The sequence below is a fragment of the Physeter macrocephalus genome, chromosome 11, assembly GCF_002837175.3.
Source record: "Physeter macrocephalus isolate SW-GA chromosome 11, ASM283717v5, whole genome shotgun sequence".
In the NCBI taxonomy this organism is placed as follows: Eukaryota; Metazoa; Chordata; class Mammalia; order Artiodactyla; family Physeteridae; genus Physeter; species Physeter macrocephalus.
The window spans coordinates 105,238,536-105,260,577 of record NC_041224.1 but is presented as its reverse complement, the minus strand read 5'-3'; the positions used below and the strand labels follow the sequence as shown (position 1 = coordinate 105,260,577).

The following is a 22,042-nucleotide window of genomic DNA, read 5'->3' as shown; positions in this document are numbered from 1 at the left end:
TTTAGATTTTCCATACAATAAAACTACAGTTTTTTACTGAAACGGAGAAGGGGATCTAGGACTCTTAACTGTGTCTTAAATGGATATTCATTCATTGTACTTGTTCTTAAGCCCACCTTTATCCCACTTTTTGAGGTCCTCAGTATTGCCAATTTCTGAACCTTTGGGGGATTCTGCTTTTCACCTTTCCTCGCTGATGCTTTAGGATTTTGCTTTCTCAGATCTGCTAAGTCATTTATCACTTATGCTTTGCAGTTTCCAAAATGTTGTTGCCATTGCCTCATCTTCTATTCTTTGCCCTTATGGGGTTTATGCTTTTAAAATCTTCTTTACTGTCATTGTAATAGGGTTTCAGGGAAGGTAAAAGTAATTGCATGTGTTTAGTCCATTATCTTTAACTAAAAGTCCCCCTTTCTTTCAAAAACAAAACAAGCAAACAAAAAAGCTTACCTTGTGGACAAGACCCTTTATGATCTAGCTTCTGCCTATCTCTCCAGCCTCATTTCTCACTCTGCTGCAGCACACCCCCAGCCTAAGCTCTAGTCACATGCATCTACTTAACAGATTGCCAAACAAATCATTTTGCTTCATGCCTTTCAGTTCTACACATGCTATTTTCTCAATGTGCTATTTGCCCCAGAAGACTTTTCCTCAGTGGAGATTTGCTGACTTGCATGGGTGCCCCTCTGTCAGAGTGCTTATTGTATTACTGCAATTATTTATTTACTTTTCTAAAAGTCTCATCCTAGAGGTTTCATAACCTGGGGGCACAAGTGGATGGGCTGTCCCTGAATTAGCCACAAGAAATCATAAAATACCCTGAAATTGATTGCAGAATTTCCTGTGTTTGTGTATATTTTTGGAAAATTCTCTAAGACAGATTTTTTTTTTTTTTACTAAGAATGTGTATCAGAAAAGCCTGTGGGCAGGGTCGGGGAGGGAGAGGGATAGACTGGGAGTTTGGGGTTGGTAGATACAAACTATTATTTAGAATGGATAAACCACAAGGTCCTAATGTGTAGCACAGGGAACTATACTCAATATCCTGTGATAAAACATAATGGAAAAGAATATTAAAAAAGAATGTCTCTATGTGTGTAACTGAGTCAGTTTGCTGCACAGCAGAGATTGCCACCACATGGTAAATCAACTGTACTTCAATAAAAAATTTTTTTAATGATATAAATACCTGTGGGGCTTTTTAAAAATATAATTGCTTTGGGCTTTTTTCCTGACACCTGCTGAGTTATAGTCTGAAATTAGGGCCCAGAAAGATGTATTTTCAAAAAGCTTCCTAAATGATTCTTTAGAACAGGATCTCTGTCCGTCATCTACATTAACTCCAGGGCCTGGCATATAATGAATGCTCAGTAAGTGTTTAAAACAAGAATGAGGGAGAAACTTGGGTTTCAGGGCATGACCTGAAATAAATTTGCTATGTGAAACCTGAGTGCAAGTGGGAAAGTCACTAATATCCTCTGTTACATAAATGAAGTCACAGCATCTATTTTCTGCCCTTTGGATATAACTGGAGGAACAAAAGAATGTGGTTTATATTTTTCAAAGATGGAAGAAATCTTTGGAGAGCTAGCTGCACGAATGAAAGAAAAATTTAAAGGTTGGGCATAAAACAAGTCAGATATATATAGTCTGATTTTGGTTCCCCTGGCTGCTTATGGTTGTATATGACCCAGTGATTTGCTTCCAAAAATTTAGGCTTCCGTGCATTCGAATCTCAAGATACCACTACTATTAGACCTGATTTCATAAACTTTAATAATATATGGCTAGTGATATGGAAAATGGGGAGATTGACATGTTGTGTTGGCAAAAAGTACATGCCATATTATTGTAACTGGTTGCCACTTAAGAATGAGAACAGAAAGAACTTTACTGGAATCCCCTGCCTTGTGCTTCCTCTATGTTTAAGGCTTTTAAAAAATGTATGACTTAGAACTACATTCATACCTCAGAGATATTGCAGGTTTGGTTTCAGACCACCGTAATAAAGCAAGTCACACAAATTTTTTGGTTTCCCATTGCATATAAAAGTTATGTTTACACTATACTATATGTAGTTTATTAGGTGTGCAGTAGCATTATGTTTAAAAAAATGTACATACCTTAATTTAAAAATACTTTATAAGCAAATATTACAATAAAGCAAGTCACATGATTTGTTTGGTTTCCCAGTGCATATAAAAGTTATATTTATACTATACTGTAGTCTATTAAGTGTGCAATAGCATTATGTTTAAAAAAATGTACATACCTTAATTTAAAAATACTTTATTGCTAAAAATTGCTAGCCATCATCTGAGCCTTCAACAAGTCGTAATCTTTTTCTGGTGGAAGATCTTGCCTCAGTGTCGATGGCTGCTGACTGATCAGGGTGGTGGTTGCTGAAGTTGGAGTGGCTATGGCAGTTTCTTAAAATAAGACAGCAGTGAAGTTTGCTGCATCAATTGACTCTTCCTTCCACAAATGATTTCTCTGTAGCATGCAGTGCTGTTTGATAGCACTTTACCCACTGCAGAACTTCTTTCAAAATTGGAGTCAATCCTCTCAAACCCTGCCGCTGCTTTATCAACTGAGTTTGGCAATATTCTATATAAATTCTTTCCCGTCATTTCAACAGTTTTCACAGCATCTTCACCAGGAGTAGATTCCATCTCAAGAATCCATCTTCTTTGCTCATCCAGAAAAAGCAGCTCCTCATCTGTTAAAGTTTTATCATGAAATTGCAGCAATTCAGTTACATCTTCCAGCTCCACTTCTAATTCCAGTCCTCTTGCTCTTTCTACCACATCTGTAGTTATTTCCTCCACTGAAGTCTTGAACCCCTCAAAGTCATCCATTAGGGTTGGAATCAACTCTTCCAAAATCCTGTTAAAGTTGATATTTTGACCTTTTCCCATGAGTCACAAATGTTTGTAATGACATCTAGAATGTTGAATCTGTTCCAGAAGTTTTTCAATTTACTCTGCTATAGCCTTACAAAATATATTTCGTAAGTAATAAGACTTGAAAGTCAAAATTACTCCTTGATCCATGGGCTGAAGAATGGATGCTCGTTAGCAGGCATAAAAACAACATGAATCTCATGGTACGTCTTCATCGGAGCTCTTCGGTGACCAGGTGCATTGTGAATGAGCAGTAATATTTTGCAGGGAATCTTTTTTTCTGAGCAGTAGGTCTCAACAGTGGGCTTAAAATCTTCAGTAAACCATATTGTTAACACATATGTTTTCATCCAGGCTTTGTTGTTTCATTTATAGAGTTCAAGTAGAGTTGATTTAGCATAGTTCTTAAGGGCCCTAGGATTTGGGGAATGGTAAGTGATCACTGGCTTCAACTTAAAGTCATCAGCCACATTAGCCCCTAAGAAGAGAGTCAGACTGTCCTTTGAAGCTTTGAAGCCAAGCTTTGACTTCTCTCTTAGCTATGAAAGTCCCAGGTGGCATCTTCTTCCAACAGAAGGCCGTTTCATCTCCATTGAAAATCTGCTGTTCAGTGTAGCCACCTTCATTCATTATCTTAGCTAGATCTTCTGGATAACTTGCTACAGCTTCTACATCAGCACATGCTGCTTCACTTTGTACTTTTATGTTATACAGATGGCTTCTTTCCTTAAACCTCATGAGTTAACCTCTGTTAGCTTCAAACTTTTCTTCTGCAGCTTCCTTACCTCTCTCAACCTTTATTAAAGAGAGTTAGGGCCTCGCTCTGGAATAGGTTTTGGCTTAAGGGAATGTTGTGGCTAGTTTGATCTTCTATCCAGATCACTAAAACTTTCACCATGTCGGCAGTGAGGCTTTTTCACTTTACCATTCGTGTGTTCATTGGAATGGCACTTTTAATTTCCTTCAAAACTTTTCCTTTGCATTCACAACTTGCCTAACTGGTGCAAGAGGCCTAGCTTTCAGCCTTCTCGCTTTTGACATGCCTTCCTCACTACGCTTAATCATTTCTAGCTTTTGACTTGAAAGGAGAGACTTGCCACTGTTCCTTTCACTTGAACACTTAGAGGCCGTGGTAGGGTTATTCACTGACCTAATTTCAATATTGTTGTGTCTTAGGGAGTAGGGAGATCCGAGGAGAGGGAGAGAGTGGGGAATAGCCAGTCAGTGGAGCAGTCAGAACACACACATTTGTCAGTTAAGTTCACCATCTTATGTGGACAAGGTTCATGGTGCTCAAAAACAACTACAATAGTAACATCAAAGATCCCTGATCACAAATTGTTATAACAAATATAATAATGGAGAAGTTTGAAATATTGTGAGAATGACCAAAATGTGACACAGACATGAAGTGAACAAATGCTGTTGGAAAAATGGTGCCAATAGACTTGCTTGATGCAGAGTTGCCACAAACTTTCAATTTGTTTAAAAAAAACAAAAAAACACAATATCTGTGAAGTGCAGTAAAATGAGGTATGCCCACATGTCCTTTGCTTTACTTGTAAGCCGCTTTTACATAGCGTAGAGCTGTTGTATTTTTATGTGTGTTAAGGAAAGGATCAGGCTCGTTTGCTTTTTGTATTTTCCATTTATTATTTTTATTTTTTGTCTAGGTATTTAAGAGATTATGGCATCTGAAACCCACAATGTTAAAAAACGCAACTTTTGTAATAATATTGAAGATCATTTCATTGATGTTCCTAGAAAAAGGATCTCTAATTTCACTAATAAGAACATGAAGGAGGTAAGTAAGTCCATGGTTTCTAGGAATGGGTAAGACAGTATCTCAGTCTGTTTGGGCTGCTACACAAACAGAATACCATAGACTGTGTGGCTCATAAACAACAGAAATTTATTTCTCACAGTTTTGGAGGCTGAGAAGTCCAAGATCAAGGCCCTAGCAGAGTTGGTATCCAGTGAGGGCCCACTTCCTGGTTCATAGATAGCTTTTCTCTACTTCCTCACATGATAGAAGGGGAGAGAGAGATTTCTCTGGGCTCTCTATTATAAGGACACTAATCTTATTCATGGGGTTTTACTTTTATGACCTAATCACCTCCTGAAAGCCTTACTTCCTAATACCGTCACTCTGGGGGTTAGGATTTCAACAGAGGAATTTTGGGGAGACACAGTCTTTCTTTCAGTTTGACACAATTTAAACTGCTAAGTCTATGGATACTTCTGGTTAAAGTGTTTAAACAATGGGAGGGTGACAGTTCTGCTCAATCTGCCAAAATTGAGTAGAATTAATAAAATAATTGAAATTTGTATTCCAAAAGCTCTGAAAACTTTTTGGCAGTATATTGTTTTGATATAGTATAATTTGAATACTTTAGTTTAATTTTAGAGGAATCACAGAGATGCTTTTTGTTCACCATTGCAGGGCTCATTAGCACTGATATAATTTCTTAAAATCATATTAAAATTCAACTCATTTATTTAGCACTCTGTATATATAATATATGACTAGTAGCATGGAAACTAGCCAGATGGGTATGTTGTGTTGTTAAAAATACCTACATACAATGTTGTTGTAACTAATGATTGAGAGTACAGCATCAGTACAGTAAAAGCTTTAATCTGAAAAATTTAATAGTTCAATTTCAGACTTGTTGACATTAATCACAAAGTTTACATAGCTTTGTTAAGGAACTTAAATATGCTGCAACTATCTACTTTTATTTTTCAGGTTAAGAAATCTCCAAAACAGTTGGCTGCTTACATAACTAGGTAAGAGCTTCTTTAAAGTTTGTGGGAAACAGCAAATATTGAAAGCTGGGTAAGAGTGAAAATGGGAGGGGGGGAAGTATTGTCTTTTAGTATAATAATATTAATTTATTGTCAAACAACTCCTTTGTGCCAGGTACTGTGCTAAACATATCAATATTAGATAGGTATCATTACCCCAAACAGTTGATGAGTGAAACTAAAGACTTGTGATTTCTTTAGGATTGTACATCCAGAAGGTGGTAAAAACGGCATTTACTCTCAGATCTGCCGAATTCCAAAGGCGCTTTCTACTAAGCCACTGGTTCTCAAAGTGTGTGATCTATGGACCCTGGAGGTCCCAAAGGCCTTTCAAGGACTTTGTGGGGTCAAAACTATCTTCATAACAATACTAAGACATTATTTACCTTCTTCATTTCCACTCTCTTACAAGTATACAGTAGAGTTTTCCAGCGGCTACATGATATTTGATATCACAATATATGGAATGCAGAAGCAGATATGAGGATCCAGCTGTCTTCTGTTAAACCAGATTAGAGATTTTCCACAAATGCAAAACAGTGCCATTCTTCTCACTATATTTTTTGTTCGTTTGTTTTGGAAAATAAAGGATTTTTTAAAAAATATTCTATGTAGTATGTAATGACTTTATCTTTTTCTTTTTCTGGCTGTGCTGTGAGGCATGTGGGATCTTAGCTCCCCGACCAGGGATTGAACCCACGCCCTCAGCAGTGGAAGTGTGGAGTCCTAACCACTGGACCGCCAGGGAATTTCCCCGAGTTTATCATCTTTAAAATTAATTAACAAATTTTCTGTTTTAGTTTCTGATTCATCAAATATCAGTAGATATTGCCCACATAAAAAAAATTCTTTTGAGACCTCAGTAATTTTTAAGAGTGCAAACCATCCTGAGGTCAAAACATTTGAGAACCACTATACTAAACCATGAGATGTGCTCAGTAGTATTTTATCTTATTCAAACAAATTAAATGTACTTCAGCTTAATCGAAATAAGTGTTCTCTTTTATTTTATATTAAAATATATATTCAGACTTGCCTGATTCAAATTAAAATATTCAGACTTGCTCACTTATTGTGTCACTTTGTTAGAAAAAGATTAGGTGACTAGAAATTTTCATACTTCCTGAATACCCTGTAATATTTCATTTTAAAAGTATCTAGTTAAAAAAACCCCCAAAACAAAAAAAAGTATCTAGTTATTATGCCTCTTCATTTTCTTTTTTTCCCCTTTTGGTATAAAGTACCATCCTTTTCATTGTTTTCCAGATGGTTTGTAATTTCCCTTTTATTTTCCTCTTCAATCTAAGAGTTAAGGTTTTAAAAAATTATTCTTCTTGCTTCTAATTTTAGTGGATTGTGATCACAAAATGTGGCCTACTAAATCTTTCTCTTTAAAAACTTTTAAAGGTTTTCATATGATTCTTTTTCATTTAAGAAAATCAATTCTTTTTACAGAACAGTTGGACAAGCTGTGAAAAGCCCAGATAAACTACGTAAGGTGATCTATCACAGAAAGAAAGTTCATCATCCTTTTCAAAATCCTTGCTACAGAAAAAAGCAGTCCCCCAACAGCGGGGGCTGTGACATGGCAAATAAAGAGAATGAGCTGGCTTGTGCAGGCCGCCTCCCTGAGCAAGTGCGGCAGGGTAGTCGACCATATCTAGTTAGCCCCAGTGATTCTGGTTCTTCACAGGCAGAAAGCCCATCATCAAAATATAGTGGGTTTTTTTCTGAGGTAAGTCATTTATATAAGTTTAACTTTATTCCTGTTTTAATACTGGCTTTTTCCTTTGCCATAGTCTACTAGCAAAATAGTTCACTGCTGATTGAATTCAGACTATTTGAGAGACTGTAACTCCCTGAGACAATTTTTCTAGATTAACTAAATTTGAATCCGTTGTTTATTCCATTTTTCCAAGTTAGTGATATCTGAGATGGAATGAAATGATTAACAAGCTGCTGTAAATATCCAGAATGGAAAGTTGGCCAGTAGAGACTTAAAAAAAAGGAAAAGAAGAAATCTTGCCTAACAATTGGACCACGAAAGCCAGTTATCCAGGCACATTTTTCTGGGCTCTCAAAATTGCCATTGGAAAGGTTTTTAAGGCAAACCTGCTTAGTTTTGCTGTTCTTCTGGCTCAGGCAAAGTTAGTTGTTTGAACAGGTTCACGTGAATTGTTTTGGGTGATAGAAATGTTCTAAAACTGGACTGTGATGATGGTTGCACAACTCCATAAGTTTATTAAAAATCATTGAATTACGTATTTTAAATATGTGTGAGTTTTATGGTATGTAAATTATACCTCAGGAAAACCATTTTTTTAATGGTTATTTGAAAGAATGGTTTGTTAAAATTCATAAACACGAGTTTACAATAGTAATCATTACATGTTTATTGTATATGTTATAGAAAATAAATCCAAAGGAAAAAATTATCTGTAATTTCAACATTTGTAAATAACAGTATTAAATTTTTGATGTGTCTTTTTTCTCCATATTATATTGTTTGATAATTTGATTTTTGTGTTTAATAAATTTGAATATTTTTCCATGTAATTAAATAACACTTCTACAGTTTTTTCCCTTTCAGTTTTATTGAGATATAGTTGACATACAGCATTTTAAAAGTTTAAGGTATACACATAATGATTTGACTTAACTACATCATGAAATGATTACCTCATTAAATTTAGTGAACATCCATCATATATAGATACAAAAATTTAAAAATGGAAAAAAAAATTTTTCCTTGTGGTGGGAACTCTTAGGATTTACTCTCTTAACAGCTTTTATATATAAAATACAGCAGTGTTAATTATATTTACCAAGTTGTACATTACATCCCTAGTGCTTATTTATCTTATAGCTAGAAGTTTGTACCTTTTGACTGTCTTCCTCCAGTTTCCCCTCAGCCACGCCCCGCCTCTGGTAACCACAAATCTGATCTCTTTTTTTGTGAGTTTGTTTATTTGTTTGTTTTGATGTATAATAGACCTACAACACTATGTTAGTTCCTGGTGCACAGCGTAGTGATTTGATATTTCTGTACATTTCAAAATGATCACCATAATAAGTCTAGTTACCATCTGTCACCATACAAAGATATTATATAATTAATGGATACGTAACATTACATTGCTTAAATTTACCTTAATTTCTTTAACTATGACTTGGTAAACTTAGTATTGTTTCTATCTGGCATGACAGTTTGAAAAGCATTTTCTGTGGCATACAAGCAAAAAAAGAATATTTTTATATTTAAATGGTCATAAGTATGTAGATGAATGAAAATGAGCATTATATGCAGGATAATAATTACAAGTAAATAATACAGAAGAAAGGTAGAAAACAAAGTGTTATTAACTGAAACCATAATGAAATGATGCAAAGAGTCCATTTGCCAGTGGAAGTGTTCCTGTGTAAATAAGATCCTGGGGAAGTTCCCTGGTGGTCCAGTGGTTAGGACTTGGCGCTTTTACTGACATGGGACTAGGTTCGATCCCTGGTCAGGGAACTAAGATCCCGAAAGCTGCTCAGGGAGGCCAAAAGGAAAGATCCTGGAGTAATAGAAAGTTAGTAATGCTAGGAGAAATGAAGGAAGTGTGTATGGTATCTGTGAGAAAAGAGGGAGCAAGGAGAATTTAATAGTGAATTTTATGAACCGTGGAGAATAGGATACCTGCAGGTACCTAAACCTTAGTGTTACAGAGGATCACTGTCATACTAAGTCATTCACAAATATTTATTTATGGCTCCCTGCTGTGCATTGCATTCTGCAGGCTCTGAGAAATGGATTGGTGGGTGAAAAACAGACACTACCCCTACTTTCATGTAGTTATAGAAGTGATGAGGCCGACACAGATCAGAAAATCAAAGAAACTACATACCCTGAAGGAAAAGAACATGTGACTATATAGTCCAGAAATCTGGCCTAGATTGGGACCTAGGTTTGTTCTTCAGTTGAACTGAGGGAATAAACATTCTCAGTGAAAATGCCTTAAAGCTGCAGTTTCACATTTGTATTTGTGCCGCAGTGTGGCATTTTTTCAAGGGCTTCCTTTAACCTTGCTCCCATTTCACTACTTTTCACAAACCTGCATTAACCTCACACTTAACTAATGGGTTTATTGATTGTTCTTTTGTTGTTTCAGATGTTTTTTCCTGATTGACTAGTGCCTGCTCTAAAAACCTAAATGTAAAAGTGATGCTATATTATTTTGTCAAAGTTCAAATATACATAACCTTTTCACCCGGCAGTTGCACTCCTAGGTATATACCAAGAGAATTGAAAACATAAGTCCACACAGGTATTTATGAACAGATGCTTATAACATTTTATAATAGCCAAAAGTGGAAACAATCCAAATGTCCATCAATGGACTATGGGTAAATAAAGTGTCATATTCCATACAATAGAATATTATTTGATCATTAAAAAGGAGTAAAACACCAATATATGCTACACTGTATATAAATCTTGATCTTTCACACATCATGCTATGTGAAAGAAGCCGCACACAAAAAAAGGCCACGTATTGTATGATTCAATTTATGTGAACTGTCCAAATTAGGTAAAGTCACAGGGACAGAAAGTAGATTAATCGTTGTGAGGAGCTGGAGAGAGGGGAGAATGGAGTCCAGGGTTTCTTTTGGGAGTGACGAAAAGGTTCTAAAATTCATTATGGTGGTACTCGCACAACTGTGTGAATGTATATACTAAAAATTACTGAATTGTACATTCAAAATGGGTATGTGAATTATATCTTAATCTGTTATTGAAAAAAATTGGATCTAGCTGTTCCAGTTCTAAAAATCCTATAGAAGGTTTTGTACAAGTGTACGTATTTATATACATAAGGATGTTCATTGATGCACAGTTTTAATAGGGAAAAACCAGAATCAATCTAAAATTATGGTACATAAAGACTGGAGAATATGTAATTGTTTTTTAAAAATGAGACTGATCTATGTTTTGACATTGAAAAATCTTCATAATGTGTGTGAAAAAACAAGGTTTTCAAAAATGTAGATATTCGAATATTTTAATTTTATATCTACCTAATTTGTCTTTGTCTAAAAAGTGGTTTGAAAGATACTTACCAGTCTGTTAACTGTGATTACTCCTGAGGAATGTTAGTTGTTTTTGTGGGCAAGTAGAGAATATTCACTTTTTATTTTATAAAGTTTTGTGCTACTTGAACTTTTTACAACAGGAATATATTACCTTAATTATACAGAAGAAAATGAATGAATTTAAATACTTGTGACAAAACTCAATTTCTGTGGTTCCCTACTCATGCTATTCAGTTGGTAATGATTAGCCTATATGTTTACCTTTTTATTTAATACACATTATATATTAAATCCCAGGTTTGTAGGTGAGTAAAAATAATTTATTCTATGAACTATTGAGATTTAAAAGGAAAAATGGTAGCAAATAAGAAAAAGTATTGATAAAAAATAAACAGGTCCTGGGCTTCCCTGGTGGCGCAGTGGTTGCGCGTCCACCTGCCGATGCAGGGGAACCAGGTTCGCGCCCCGGTCTGGGAGGATCCCACTTGCCGCGGAGCGGCTGGGCCCGTGAGCCATGGCCGCTGAGCCTGCGCGTCCGGAGCCTGTGCTCTGCAAAGGGAGAGGCCGCAACAGTGAGAGGCCTGCGTACCGCAAAAAAAAAAAAATAAAAAAAAAAAATAAATAAATAAACAGGTCCTAAATTTATTCAAATCATTTGTTTACTGTGTTCACTGCAGTATTCCTTTCTGTGGGCCAGTAAAAGGAATCATCTTTGCCTAATTTTAAAATATGTTTACCAGAATAATTTAATTGAAAAAAATAGTTTCATGTCATATCTCAATGTGCTTTTTAACAAATTAGATTCCTGCCTTTCAGGTTTCTCAGGACCATGAAACAATGGCACAGGTTTTGTTCAGCAGGAATTTGAGATTGAATGTAGCTTTAACTTTCTGGAGAAAGAGAAGTATAAGTGAACTTGTAGCTTATTTGGTGAGGTAAGTGTGACCCTTTATGGTTTTGTTCAGTAAAAGTAATTTCCAATGTATTATGTAGAAGTGCCTCTTCTTTTTTATGTTATACTGGCTAAAATTTTGAACTTCCTATGTTTAGCTTCAGTAGTAGCAGTATGGTTTAAATTACATTTATCTTCAGTCTAAGAGTAACCAAAATACAGAAAACCATCTGTTTTATCAGATTGAACAAAGCTGTTACCTTCTCTGATTAAGATTCTTATCTATAAAACTAAGAGATACCATTATGGGAAAACCAACCTTTTAAAAATCCCCTTTGAGTGAAAATTTTAACCATTACCTTCCTCACTGTATTTAAGTCTCCTCAGATGTTACCTTGGTGAGGCCTTCCTTGACTACCTTATTTAAAAATACGTATTTCTTCACTCCCTATCCTTCTTTCCCATTTTATTTTTCTCCATAGCCCTTACCACCATCAACATACTTTATATATTTCACTTGTTTATTGTCTGTCCCTGCCCTCTCCACCTCTTCCCACACTCACACACATATTGAAATACAAGCCCCATTTCTTTGTTCACTGCTGTATCCCTAACAACTGACTCAGCATAGACACTCAGATCATTTGTTGAATGAGTACATTTCTCAAAAGCAGTGTGAAGGTTATAATATGAAAATAAGGAAATCAGCTATCTAAGCAATTTTGTTCCCACAGGATAGAAGACCTTGGAGTTGTGGTGGATTGCCTTCCTGTGCTCACCAATAGGTATAAAGAATATTTTTCAGAAACAAAGTACATTTAAAGAAGGACAAATTATGACCTGTTCATAATTTTATAACTTAGTATTTATTTACTTTAGTTTACAGGAGGAAAAACAATACATCTCACTTGGCTGCTGTGTAGACTTGTTGCCTCTAGTAAAGTCACTACTTAAAAGCAAATTTGAAGAGTAAGTGCTAATCTGAATCTCAATTCATTTTTCTCTTTCAGCATCCTTGATTTTGTGCCTTATAAGTGCATAGTGGTAAACTGAGCTCCATGAGACATACATGGTTTCTGTTTTCCAGGAGCTTATAGTCCAATTAGGAAAAGAATATGGAATGACTAAAGAACAATTATAAAACTGTCTATAAACATGTTACATAAAGTATAGTTTTGTGAAAGTAGTGAAATAAATTTTTTAAAAGGGAAAGATAAGTGTGTATGTGTTTTTTGAGGGGGGTAGAGTGTCATCTTTTCTAAAGGCTTCTTGGATGAAAACAGTTGAATTTTGTCATGAAATGTCATTTCAGATATATAATAGTTGGTTTAAACTGGCTTCAAGCAGTCATAAAAAGGTGGTGGTCAGAACTATCATCCAAAACAGAAATTATAAATGATGGGTGAGTATACCTTTAAACTCATACTAATAAAGTTTCTTTTCAGGAAAAGCAGCTTGATTAAGCTAGGTGAGAATTTTATTTCATGATTATCAGTATATAATACTTATTCTCTTCATTTTCAGAGAAATATTAAATTGGGATACTATATGTGAAAAGTTGAATTCCAGAGCCCAGTAACCCCCTGTATATATTGTTCTGGCAGAATCCTACCCTTCGTTTTGGGAGGCAAAAGCACAGCAGTGGTTTAACCCTTATATCCATTAGAAAGGAGTGAGAGAGAGAAAAAGAGATGGCTTTTAGTGGAATAAGATTGAGGCACAGGAATGGAGTCATCCTGCGGGGTCCTTTGGCTCCCAGACATTAACATGAGAGTCCAGTGTGGATGACTACACTTCTAAAAACTGTATTATAATCATAATTTGAGTATTGCCTTGATGTGAAAATGTGTGGGTATTCTACCAAATAAGCCAGATTATCATGAAGCTACAAAAAAAAAAAAATCTCCCAACAGTTTCCTTTAAATCCATAATTTGCTTTCTAGGTTCTCAGAATTTTCCCACTTTCCCACTTCATACTCGATTGTCTGAATGTTCCAAATGCCTGTTGTTTTCTTACTTTCTTTAACAACTAAGTAACCTTTAATTTCCATGATTGACATGTACTAGTTTAAAGAGTTGCTTGACTTCAAATGGTATAATTGTATTCTGAAAAATACTTGAAAATTTTAAAGGTGTTTTCATTAAGTGTATTTACTACCAAAGTCCATATCTTACTATATTTGCATTTTTTCTTCTTTTTTTTCTCCTAGAAATATTCAGATTTTAAAACAACAATTAAGTGGATTGTGGGAACAGGAAAACCATCTTACTTTGGTTCCAGGATATACTGGTAATATAGCCAAGGTAATCTATATTTAAGCTTAATTAAAAATTAGACATACTGTAATAGTATTATACATTCATAAACGAACTCTTTCAAATGTCCAATTCAGTACTACTCTAATAACGTCTAAAGTCAATTTCATATTTATAAACGCTTAAGGTCCTCTGGATATGAATATGACTGGCAAGGAATACAGGAATTAGTCATTGAATGTGTTTCAGATACAGCCACAGAAATAATGTGGTAGTAGGTATTTAATGACCTAGCTCCAATTAGAGGAAAATATTTGAAGAAAGATCAAGAACCCAGGTTAAAAAGGCAACTGAAAAGACAGTGCTACTCAGGAAGCAAGGGGTGAGGAACATAATCAGTTTGGGGTATTTTTACTTGGCTTTTGCTAATGTCATGCTTTTTTGGGAAAGTTAAATTGCTCAAATCACAGTATGAATTTGACATCGTTCTTTATTGATTTGCTTGTCTCAAAGGAAAAGGTACATTGTTATTTTGGATTTTAATATTTAAACTCCAGAATAGTTTTGGTAGTTAAAATATAACTGCAGGAAAAAAATCACTGTTAAGAAATATTTCCAGGGCTTCCCTGGTGGCGCAGTGGTTGAGAGTCCGCCTGCCGATTCAGGGGACGGGGGTTCGTGCCCCAGTCCGGGAGGATCCCACATGCCGCGGAGCGGATAGGCCCATGAGCCATGGCTGCTGGGCCTGTGCGTCTGGAGCCTGTGCTCCATAGCGGGAGAGGCCACAACAGGGAGAGGCCCGCGTACGACAAAAAAATATATATATATATTTCCACCCTTGTATTCAGCATACTGCTATCATATAAATGGGTATTAGCCAGAAATATAAAAACTTCCTTTGGTTTAAAAAAATACAATATTTATATTTATGTCTTAGACTTATTTATAAAATTCTTCTTGGAATACCTTCATGAGAGGAAGCATAATGATGTATCAAGCAAGTGTGTTACCACTGTGTATAATTTTACTGTGTAGAATTCTTAATGATGAAAATGTTATGAATGGAAATCAATTTCCTGAAGTTCTTTTATTGTTAAAATTTTAATTGTTCTTTTGATAATAGGAGGGAAAATGAAGTAAAAGTTGACAGAAAATAGAATACGTGATATATCACCTTTTTGTGGAAGTGCCTTGTCTTCTTAGTAGTAGAACTGAAAAATTGTTTCCTTAGAAATTTGCTTTCAATTGTAATTTTTTATAAAGGGAGAAGCTTTATTGTGAACATAACCTTAAGATACTGTATTTATTATTGCAAACAATATTGAGTGATTAAAAGATCTGTGAAGTTCCTTGAGCTATGATAAAACCTCTTTTACAATATTAAACCCTCAATGCAATTTTTTGAGGGTAGAAATCAGAACGGCTATCCTCAAGCTGGTCTAGAGTTTATATAGCACTGAAGGAGTTGCTGTGAATGATGTAATGATCTTGCTTAGCTATAAAAGCAGAGTTGTTTGATCACAGAGACTAAAACATTCACTAAGCACTTTGCAAACACTTATTGAGCACATGCTGTGTGCTACAAAAGTGCAGATAAAATGTTGAGTAAGACAAATCTTTTGCCCTCAAAAGGTCACAAAGGGAAACAGGCAAAGCTAGTGACCAAAAGGGAGAAGAAAATGGGGTGTGTGTATGTGTTGTATTTACAGTACTGGCTAATGAAATGTTTTTGTTTTATTCTCTAAGGATGTAGATGCTTATTTATTACAGTTGCATTGAGAGACTTCGTCTACTAAATAGCATTTGGTTATTCAAAGCATCCCTGGACTATATGATTTCCCAAAAAAATGTCAACCGAGAACTGTGAACTGTGGAAGAAGTCAAAACCATTTTTTCCTTTAAAAAGCCACATAATGAAACCACTAATGAAACGCTAAGGATCTACTTCACATTGAAGTGGAAAAATATCCAAAAGGAGCAGCTTCAACTTTAATGAGGTGAAAGTGCACTATGAAGATTGTTCACCTTTGCTGCAATTTGGGATTTAGTTTAAGAACTACTGGGTCTTAATGCAATCCTGCATAAGAATATAATTTATACTATGTGAAAAATAAGACAGGACTTATTACTAGGAATTACAAAGACCAATCATCATTACTTTTTTAAGATTGTGTTTTATAAGAAAACACTTAAATGTGTGCAGCTACTATTTTCTTATGTTGAAAAGACTTTGAAAGTTTAAACCATCATAGCAGATAATCAATACTAAAAGTTTTTTGTTCACACTGAGATACTGTGTATGCGGAATGCCTTAATTATTAATAAGCCAATGTGTATGATACCAATATCTGTTTAAGAAAATTAAAACCAACCATGCTTCTGGCATGATAAAATCATGGAATTAAATCAGGGGTTTCCATTCATGTAGAATGTTGTTGTTAAAACTTATTCCACACCATTCTTAAAACTTGAGAATATTTTTAGTATCTCTGATTTTTTTTTTGCCAGAATCATCATATCATGTGTGTATGTGTTATTCCCATACATAAGAAAAAGGTGAATATGTATTTGTATGAATGCTTAACTGGAAATGTCCGTGGAGTTGGCTAATTTATATTCACTTTTTATTGTATATAGATTTCTAATATTTTCAGTTCTGTATCATTTAAGTTTTCTTCATTTGAGTAAATTCACTAAATATTTCTATTTTTTGCTTTTTTAAATTCTGATTTTATATGAATTCTGATTTTTTTCACTACGTATGTTTAAAGAATTGCATACAATGCTTTAGAATTGTTTACACTTAGTGCTGACCTTGTATTTTAAATTCCAACACTTTACTACCTCCTCCAAAGGTTGGTATGAAATGCCAGCAGACTGTATGAGGTCTTTTTTTTTTAATACCACTCTTAGTATCAGTGAATGTCTTAACATTCTGGAATGTCTTAACAGCTGTATGCATTATCTTGAAAGTGGCTGGGGTTAAATGCCACTCTTGGTGGTTCATACATCATCTCATCTTTAATAAGCCTGAGAGGCATCTGAGCAAAGATTTTGAGTAATTGAATTTCTGTGCAGTAATCCTTCAAGCACTTGAATGTAAATCTTTAGCATTTATCCAATTAGCCACTACTGATATGAATCCAAAACAAGCATCTTTCTTGCTTTAAAAAATGTTATTTTTTCACTGAGTTCTATTTTTGTGTAGCTATATTTTGTATAGCTATGTATTCCTTACAGTGAACATCAATTGTAGTAACTGGTTATTCTCTAAAGTTTTTAGATTAGAATAATTTCAGATTACTGCACTTCTGAGTTTTGAGAGTTGAGTTATTTAAGAAGTTATTTTTCAGGAGATGGGAATTTGAATTGTAAACCTGCGTCATCTCTGTGAAACCTTAAGATGATGAAATACAGCCCTCCTTTGTTCCTATTCCTTTTAGTTTGCACTCTTATCTAACAGTTTCAGCCAGTCAACGCAGTTGGTGCATGGTGCTAATGAGGCTAAGGACAAGAGTTCAATCCTTTTAGGTGTTTGTTAACTGTACACACATACACAGAACTATTCATGGCTACAGATTGCACCTTCTCTTAGGTATCCATCTCACAAATTCACTCTTGGTCGCAAGGAAGATGGTGTGTATAGCATAACACAAACGCTTCACCTCAAATGGAAAGATAACTCAAATAATTGGCATATGGGATGCTATAGACTTTAATATTTAAAATAATATTAAAAATAATGTAATATCTAAAATTCTGTGTCAATATAGTTTTCTCTGGGTAAGATCAATGACTAAACATTGTCCTCTGAAAATCAAACTTAATCAAACTTCAGTAAAAATTAGGTACAAATACAAATGAAACATAGTAGAAAAAAAAAGGTATTATCCTGTTAATGCTGAGTTTGGGTTTGTTAAAGGAGAGTAGATAATACTTCATTTTTACATACTCAGAGCCATATAAGGCAGCAGTCTTTAGCTCACAAATATTATTCAGTGGCACACACTCCCAATTTCTGTTCTTGGCCTTTGCAGTTTACCTTAGTACCTACCTCCCTCAGTTACTGACTTATTACTATTAGGTGATTTTAAGATTCTTGGATAAAAGGTGTTGGATAACTAAATATTGATGAACTCTTATGTTGTTATCAAGCCCTTCTCATGCTGTTTAATTAGAACAGTGTTGATCTCCAGAAAGAGCCAAAGAAAGTGTTTACAAAGTATTTTGGCTGTTGTATTGACCTAGATTAGGACAATTGCTGTCTGTCATCGCTCTTTTGTTGCTGTGTTGCTAAGCAGTATAATTGAAGGATTACCCAAGGTCTCTATGCCTTTCTACCTCTTCTACCTTCTTCAGTTTTCTGTTCGTGACTTTCTAACTTTGCAAGTCCAGAGACAGGTAGTTTTTTGAGATGGTAGAGGGTTATAATCAAGTAATTTGCTTCTTCTAGAGATAAAGTAAATGGTTTTATAATGAGTGTTCAGAATAAAAGTTAAAAGGTAGGAAGCAAGCCTTGTCAGATAGTTTTTAAAACTAATCTTTTGGCAGTAATTTCAAAAGTAATTGACATACATTATTTACATGAATCCTGAGGTGTGAGAATTTGGATATAAATATCTATATCTACTTTGAGGGATCATTAATATCAGCACTGAACTCTAAGGGCTACTGAGGAAGTAAATCCTAATGCCCCTAAACATACTTGGTACATGTCATGTCCTAACCTTAGAAATCCTTGTGTGGGTTCAACGCTATATATCTGGACTTTGAAATAGTTTTCTCAAACTTAGAACATTTCTATATTTGGCAAGTTGTTGATATAATTACTATCAATGGAAAACTAATTTGAGTAATGATTATTAGCTATTAAATGCTGATAATAGAAATTATATCTAAATGTTTAGTTACTTAAGTTAGTCAAGGAGTTTGAAAAAACAAAAGAATATTTTGGTAGGTCATTCCCAGTTATTTTTCTTCCTATTTAAGAACAAAATGGTAATGTCAATTGCCTTTGTTGATTTAAAGAAAAAAAAATAGAATCACAAGCAGCTGACTCAACTGGAGTGATCTATTTGGATGCACTACTTATCTTTCAACACAGACTTTTATTTTCTAGATTATTTTCAGATGAAAATAGTATTGCTGGACATTTGTTGGTAGGTATTTACTCCTATGTTATTCTTTCTACCTTAATTTTTAATTCTTCTAGCTATGGAAATTGTCATAGAACTTTGTGGACACACTATTCCCCCTCCTTTTTCATTCTGTAACAGGCACACAGAATAAAAAGTTCATCCTTAAACACTGTATGGTTCTAATTTGTAATATAGCTTGATTGATTCAATAACAGCACCAAGTATAACAATAAAAATAAATACTGCATATCATAAACCCAGTATACTGAGTACATTTTCCATTGCTGTGCTTAATATATAGAATATTGTAGTCATCATAATTTTCTCTGGGTCAGATCATTGACTTAACAGTAAATGCTAAAATCAAACGAGTAAAAATTAAGTACAAATACAAATATATACCACAGTATTTTCTCTTATAGACTATAATTCATCATAAAACATGAAAAGACATAGTTACTGTGTACCAGTAGTTCTATGAAAGGGCAGCCCCACAGCTGCCAGTATTTTTTATAGCAATGCTTATTATATATTCTTTGATATACAGAATTACTGTTCTCTGAACTACGAAGAAGTTTTCTGTTGGTAGATGTCATGAGTCTAGATAAGGAGTCAGCCCCCAAATGTACTTTGTGTTCAAGTTCTGTGCTTTACAGTATTCTGTATTTTCATTCAGATTTAAACCAGGATTTTTTTTTTTTAAAGGTCCTGGACCTGGCCAAGACGGTTGTGGCACTATGGATTTATACAAAAGCTCAGAAGAGTTGATCCAGCTAGAGTGAGAGTCCTGGGATACACTGAATTGCTACAATTACTAGCTTCTAGAATTACTGTATTGCATTTATTAACCAAACTTGCAACATGGGGCCTGGATTGGAATTAGACTTCACTTCCCAGAAGTCAGGAGCAGAATTTACATCCATTTACTTTTCTACTTTCATTTGAAAAAGAAAGTGAGGGGGAGGAGGAGAAAGAGAGAGAAATGTAAAAACTTCATTAGATCTCTGCATGAATTAGTTGAACCAGTGAATGAGGACCTGCGTCACCTCTCATTTGCCCTGCAGTAACCCGCTGGTTCCTCACTGTACACCTGTAGCTTAGGCCCAACGGCAGCAAGAGAAATGCAAGTTAACACCTTCCTTTTAGGTAGGTTCCAAAGCTTACAAAAGGTTTAGAAGATGCTTATCTTCCCCCCCTTTGCCATCCAGATTCCTTTCCCCTTACTTAGAATATAGATGACAAGAAATCAGTGAAGGGGAGAAACCAGTTCACTTTTCAATCTCTTGAAGCCCCCCCCACCCCCGGCCTCTCCCTTAGATATAGGTATTCTTCAAGGTTCTGTCTTAGGTTCTTTTCTCTTCTCCCTCTGCCATTTCCCTGAAAAAAACATTGTTTATTCCCGTGGCATCCTTTATCATCCACATTAATTGTTCTCATTTGGGGAACAGAAGGGAGGTCATTTTTTGACTGATCAAATAGGCATGGATCTTTTTTTTAAGGTTGAGAAAACACTGAATTGTATGTTTATCATTCTCAAATGTATATCTTGCCCTAAACCCAACTCAGCACATACACTATATATCCAATTGCCTACTGGAAACATCCACTGGGATTATCTTGTAGACATCCTAAATAAAGTGTACCCAGATTTGACCTCACCCTCCACCTCCACTCCCTTGCCCCGAACCTGCCCCCCAACCCCCTCTCCTACCACCACCCAGGGAGATAGAAGTGTTGTGTCTGGGTCTTGGATTTCCATTCTTATTGAGTATTCCTAATATCAACAATTATCAAGCCACAACCCCATGAGTCATCTTTGAATCATCTCCAAATCGCTCATCACATCCTGTTGGTACAACCCCCTAAATTTCTCTCATCTGCCGCATCCCTCCACTTCTGCCATTACTTAGTCTACATTATTCCAGCAGCCTCCTGACTGCCCTCTCTGGCATTCGTCCTGCATCCCTACAACCTATTCTCCACACGTGCTCCCCCAGAATAGTCTATAGAGCACAAATTTTACCGTGTCACTCCTTAAGGCCACTTAGGAGAGAGTCTAAACAGTATGGTTTACAATCTCGACAGTGCCACCTTTCTCCCTTCCCCTCCCGATGCTCCAGCTAGAATGAACTTGTTTCAGTTTCTGAAAAACATTACACTTCTTCTGCAAGGGTTGTTTTCCTGAACACTCTTCTCCCAAAGTTCACCCATTTATCATGTTCTTAGCCTTCAGGTCTCAGCTTAAACACAGTATTTCTCGGAGACTTCTCTGAAGCCTCTTCAGCTATTAGAGGTCTCTGCCACAAGTCTTTCACCTCAACCCTGTTTTTAACTCTGTAGTGTATTGTAATTGCTTATTATCTGTCTTCCCAGGTAGACTGATAGCTTTAGGAGGCCAGGGTCTGTGTTCTCTGTCACATCCCCAGTACCTAGCATTTACCTAGCCTACCAGTAGTAGGCATTTAATTCTTAGGAATAAAAATGCAAGGGTGTGGCATCTTTGGGCATACACTGTGAGGAAGTAATTTAGTAGTACAAAGCTATTGTGTGATAGCATAGCAGCTAAAAATGAGTAGTTATAGAATCAAAATATCCAATTTTCTTCTCTCGCTTTTTTGTTTTATGAAATTGGTTTGTAAATGTTCATGCTGCAACAAAATACAACCTTAGCTAAAATGTGTTTGATTCTTTTTTAAAATTTATTTATTTATTTATTTTTGCCTGTGTTGGGTCTTCGTTTCTGTGCGAGGGCTTTCTCTAGTTGCAGCGAGCGGGGGCCACTCTTCATCGCGGTGCGTGGGCCTCTCACTGTCGTGGCCTCTCTTGTTGTGGAACACAGGCTCCAGACGCGCAGGCTCAGTAGTTGTGGCTCACGGGCCCAGTTGCTCCACGGCATGTGGAATCCTCCTAGACCAGGGCTCGAACCTGTGTCCCCTGCATTGGCAGGCAGACTCTCAACCACTGCACCACCA

General features: G+C 35.6%; 1 protein-coding gene and 1 non-coding gene across 6 annotated transcripts in view; both read left to right on the top strand.

Annotated features, from left to right (window-relative positions):
* The window catches only part of KATNBL1 (katanin regulatory subunit B1 like 1), a 71,756-nt gene extending 50,033 nt beyond the window's left edge, over positions 1-21,723 (top strand). For 4 of the 5 annotated variants that reach the window (XM_028495570.1, XM_028495569.1, XM_007127722.2 and 1 more), the window contains 9 exons: positions 4,577-4,707; positions 5,653-5,693; positions 7,167-7,446; positions 11,601-11,719; positions 12,411-12,461; positions 12,556-12,645; positions 12,989-13,078; positions 13,887-13,980; positions 15,679-16,651. In XM_028495570.1, coding sequence (XP_028351371.1) covers positions 4,591-4,707; positions 5,653-5,693; positions 7,167-7,446; positions 11,601-11,719; positions 12,411-12,461; positions 12,556-12,645; positions 12,989-13,078; positions 13,887-13,980; positions 15,679-15,711 — 915 coding nt within the window. In that variant the 5' untranslated portion in view covers positions 4,577-4,590 and the 3' untranslated portion in view covers positions 15,712-16,651. Of the gene's footprint in view, positions 1-4,576; positions 4,708-5,652; positions 5,694-7,166; positions 7,447-11,600; positions 11,720-12,410; positions 12,462-12,555; positions 12,646-12,988; positions 13,079-13,886; positions 13,981-15,678; positions 16,652-19,775 lie in introns of those variants that run through there. The other variant, XR_008618628.1, reaches the window with a different exon arrangement.
* TRNAK-UUU (transfer RNA lysine (anticodon UUU)) lies at positions 9,153-9,225 on the top strand. The gene has a single exon. It is a non-coding gene; the product is annotated as a tRNA-Lys (tRNA).
* Positions 21,724-22,042: the final 319 nt, after the last annotated feature.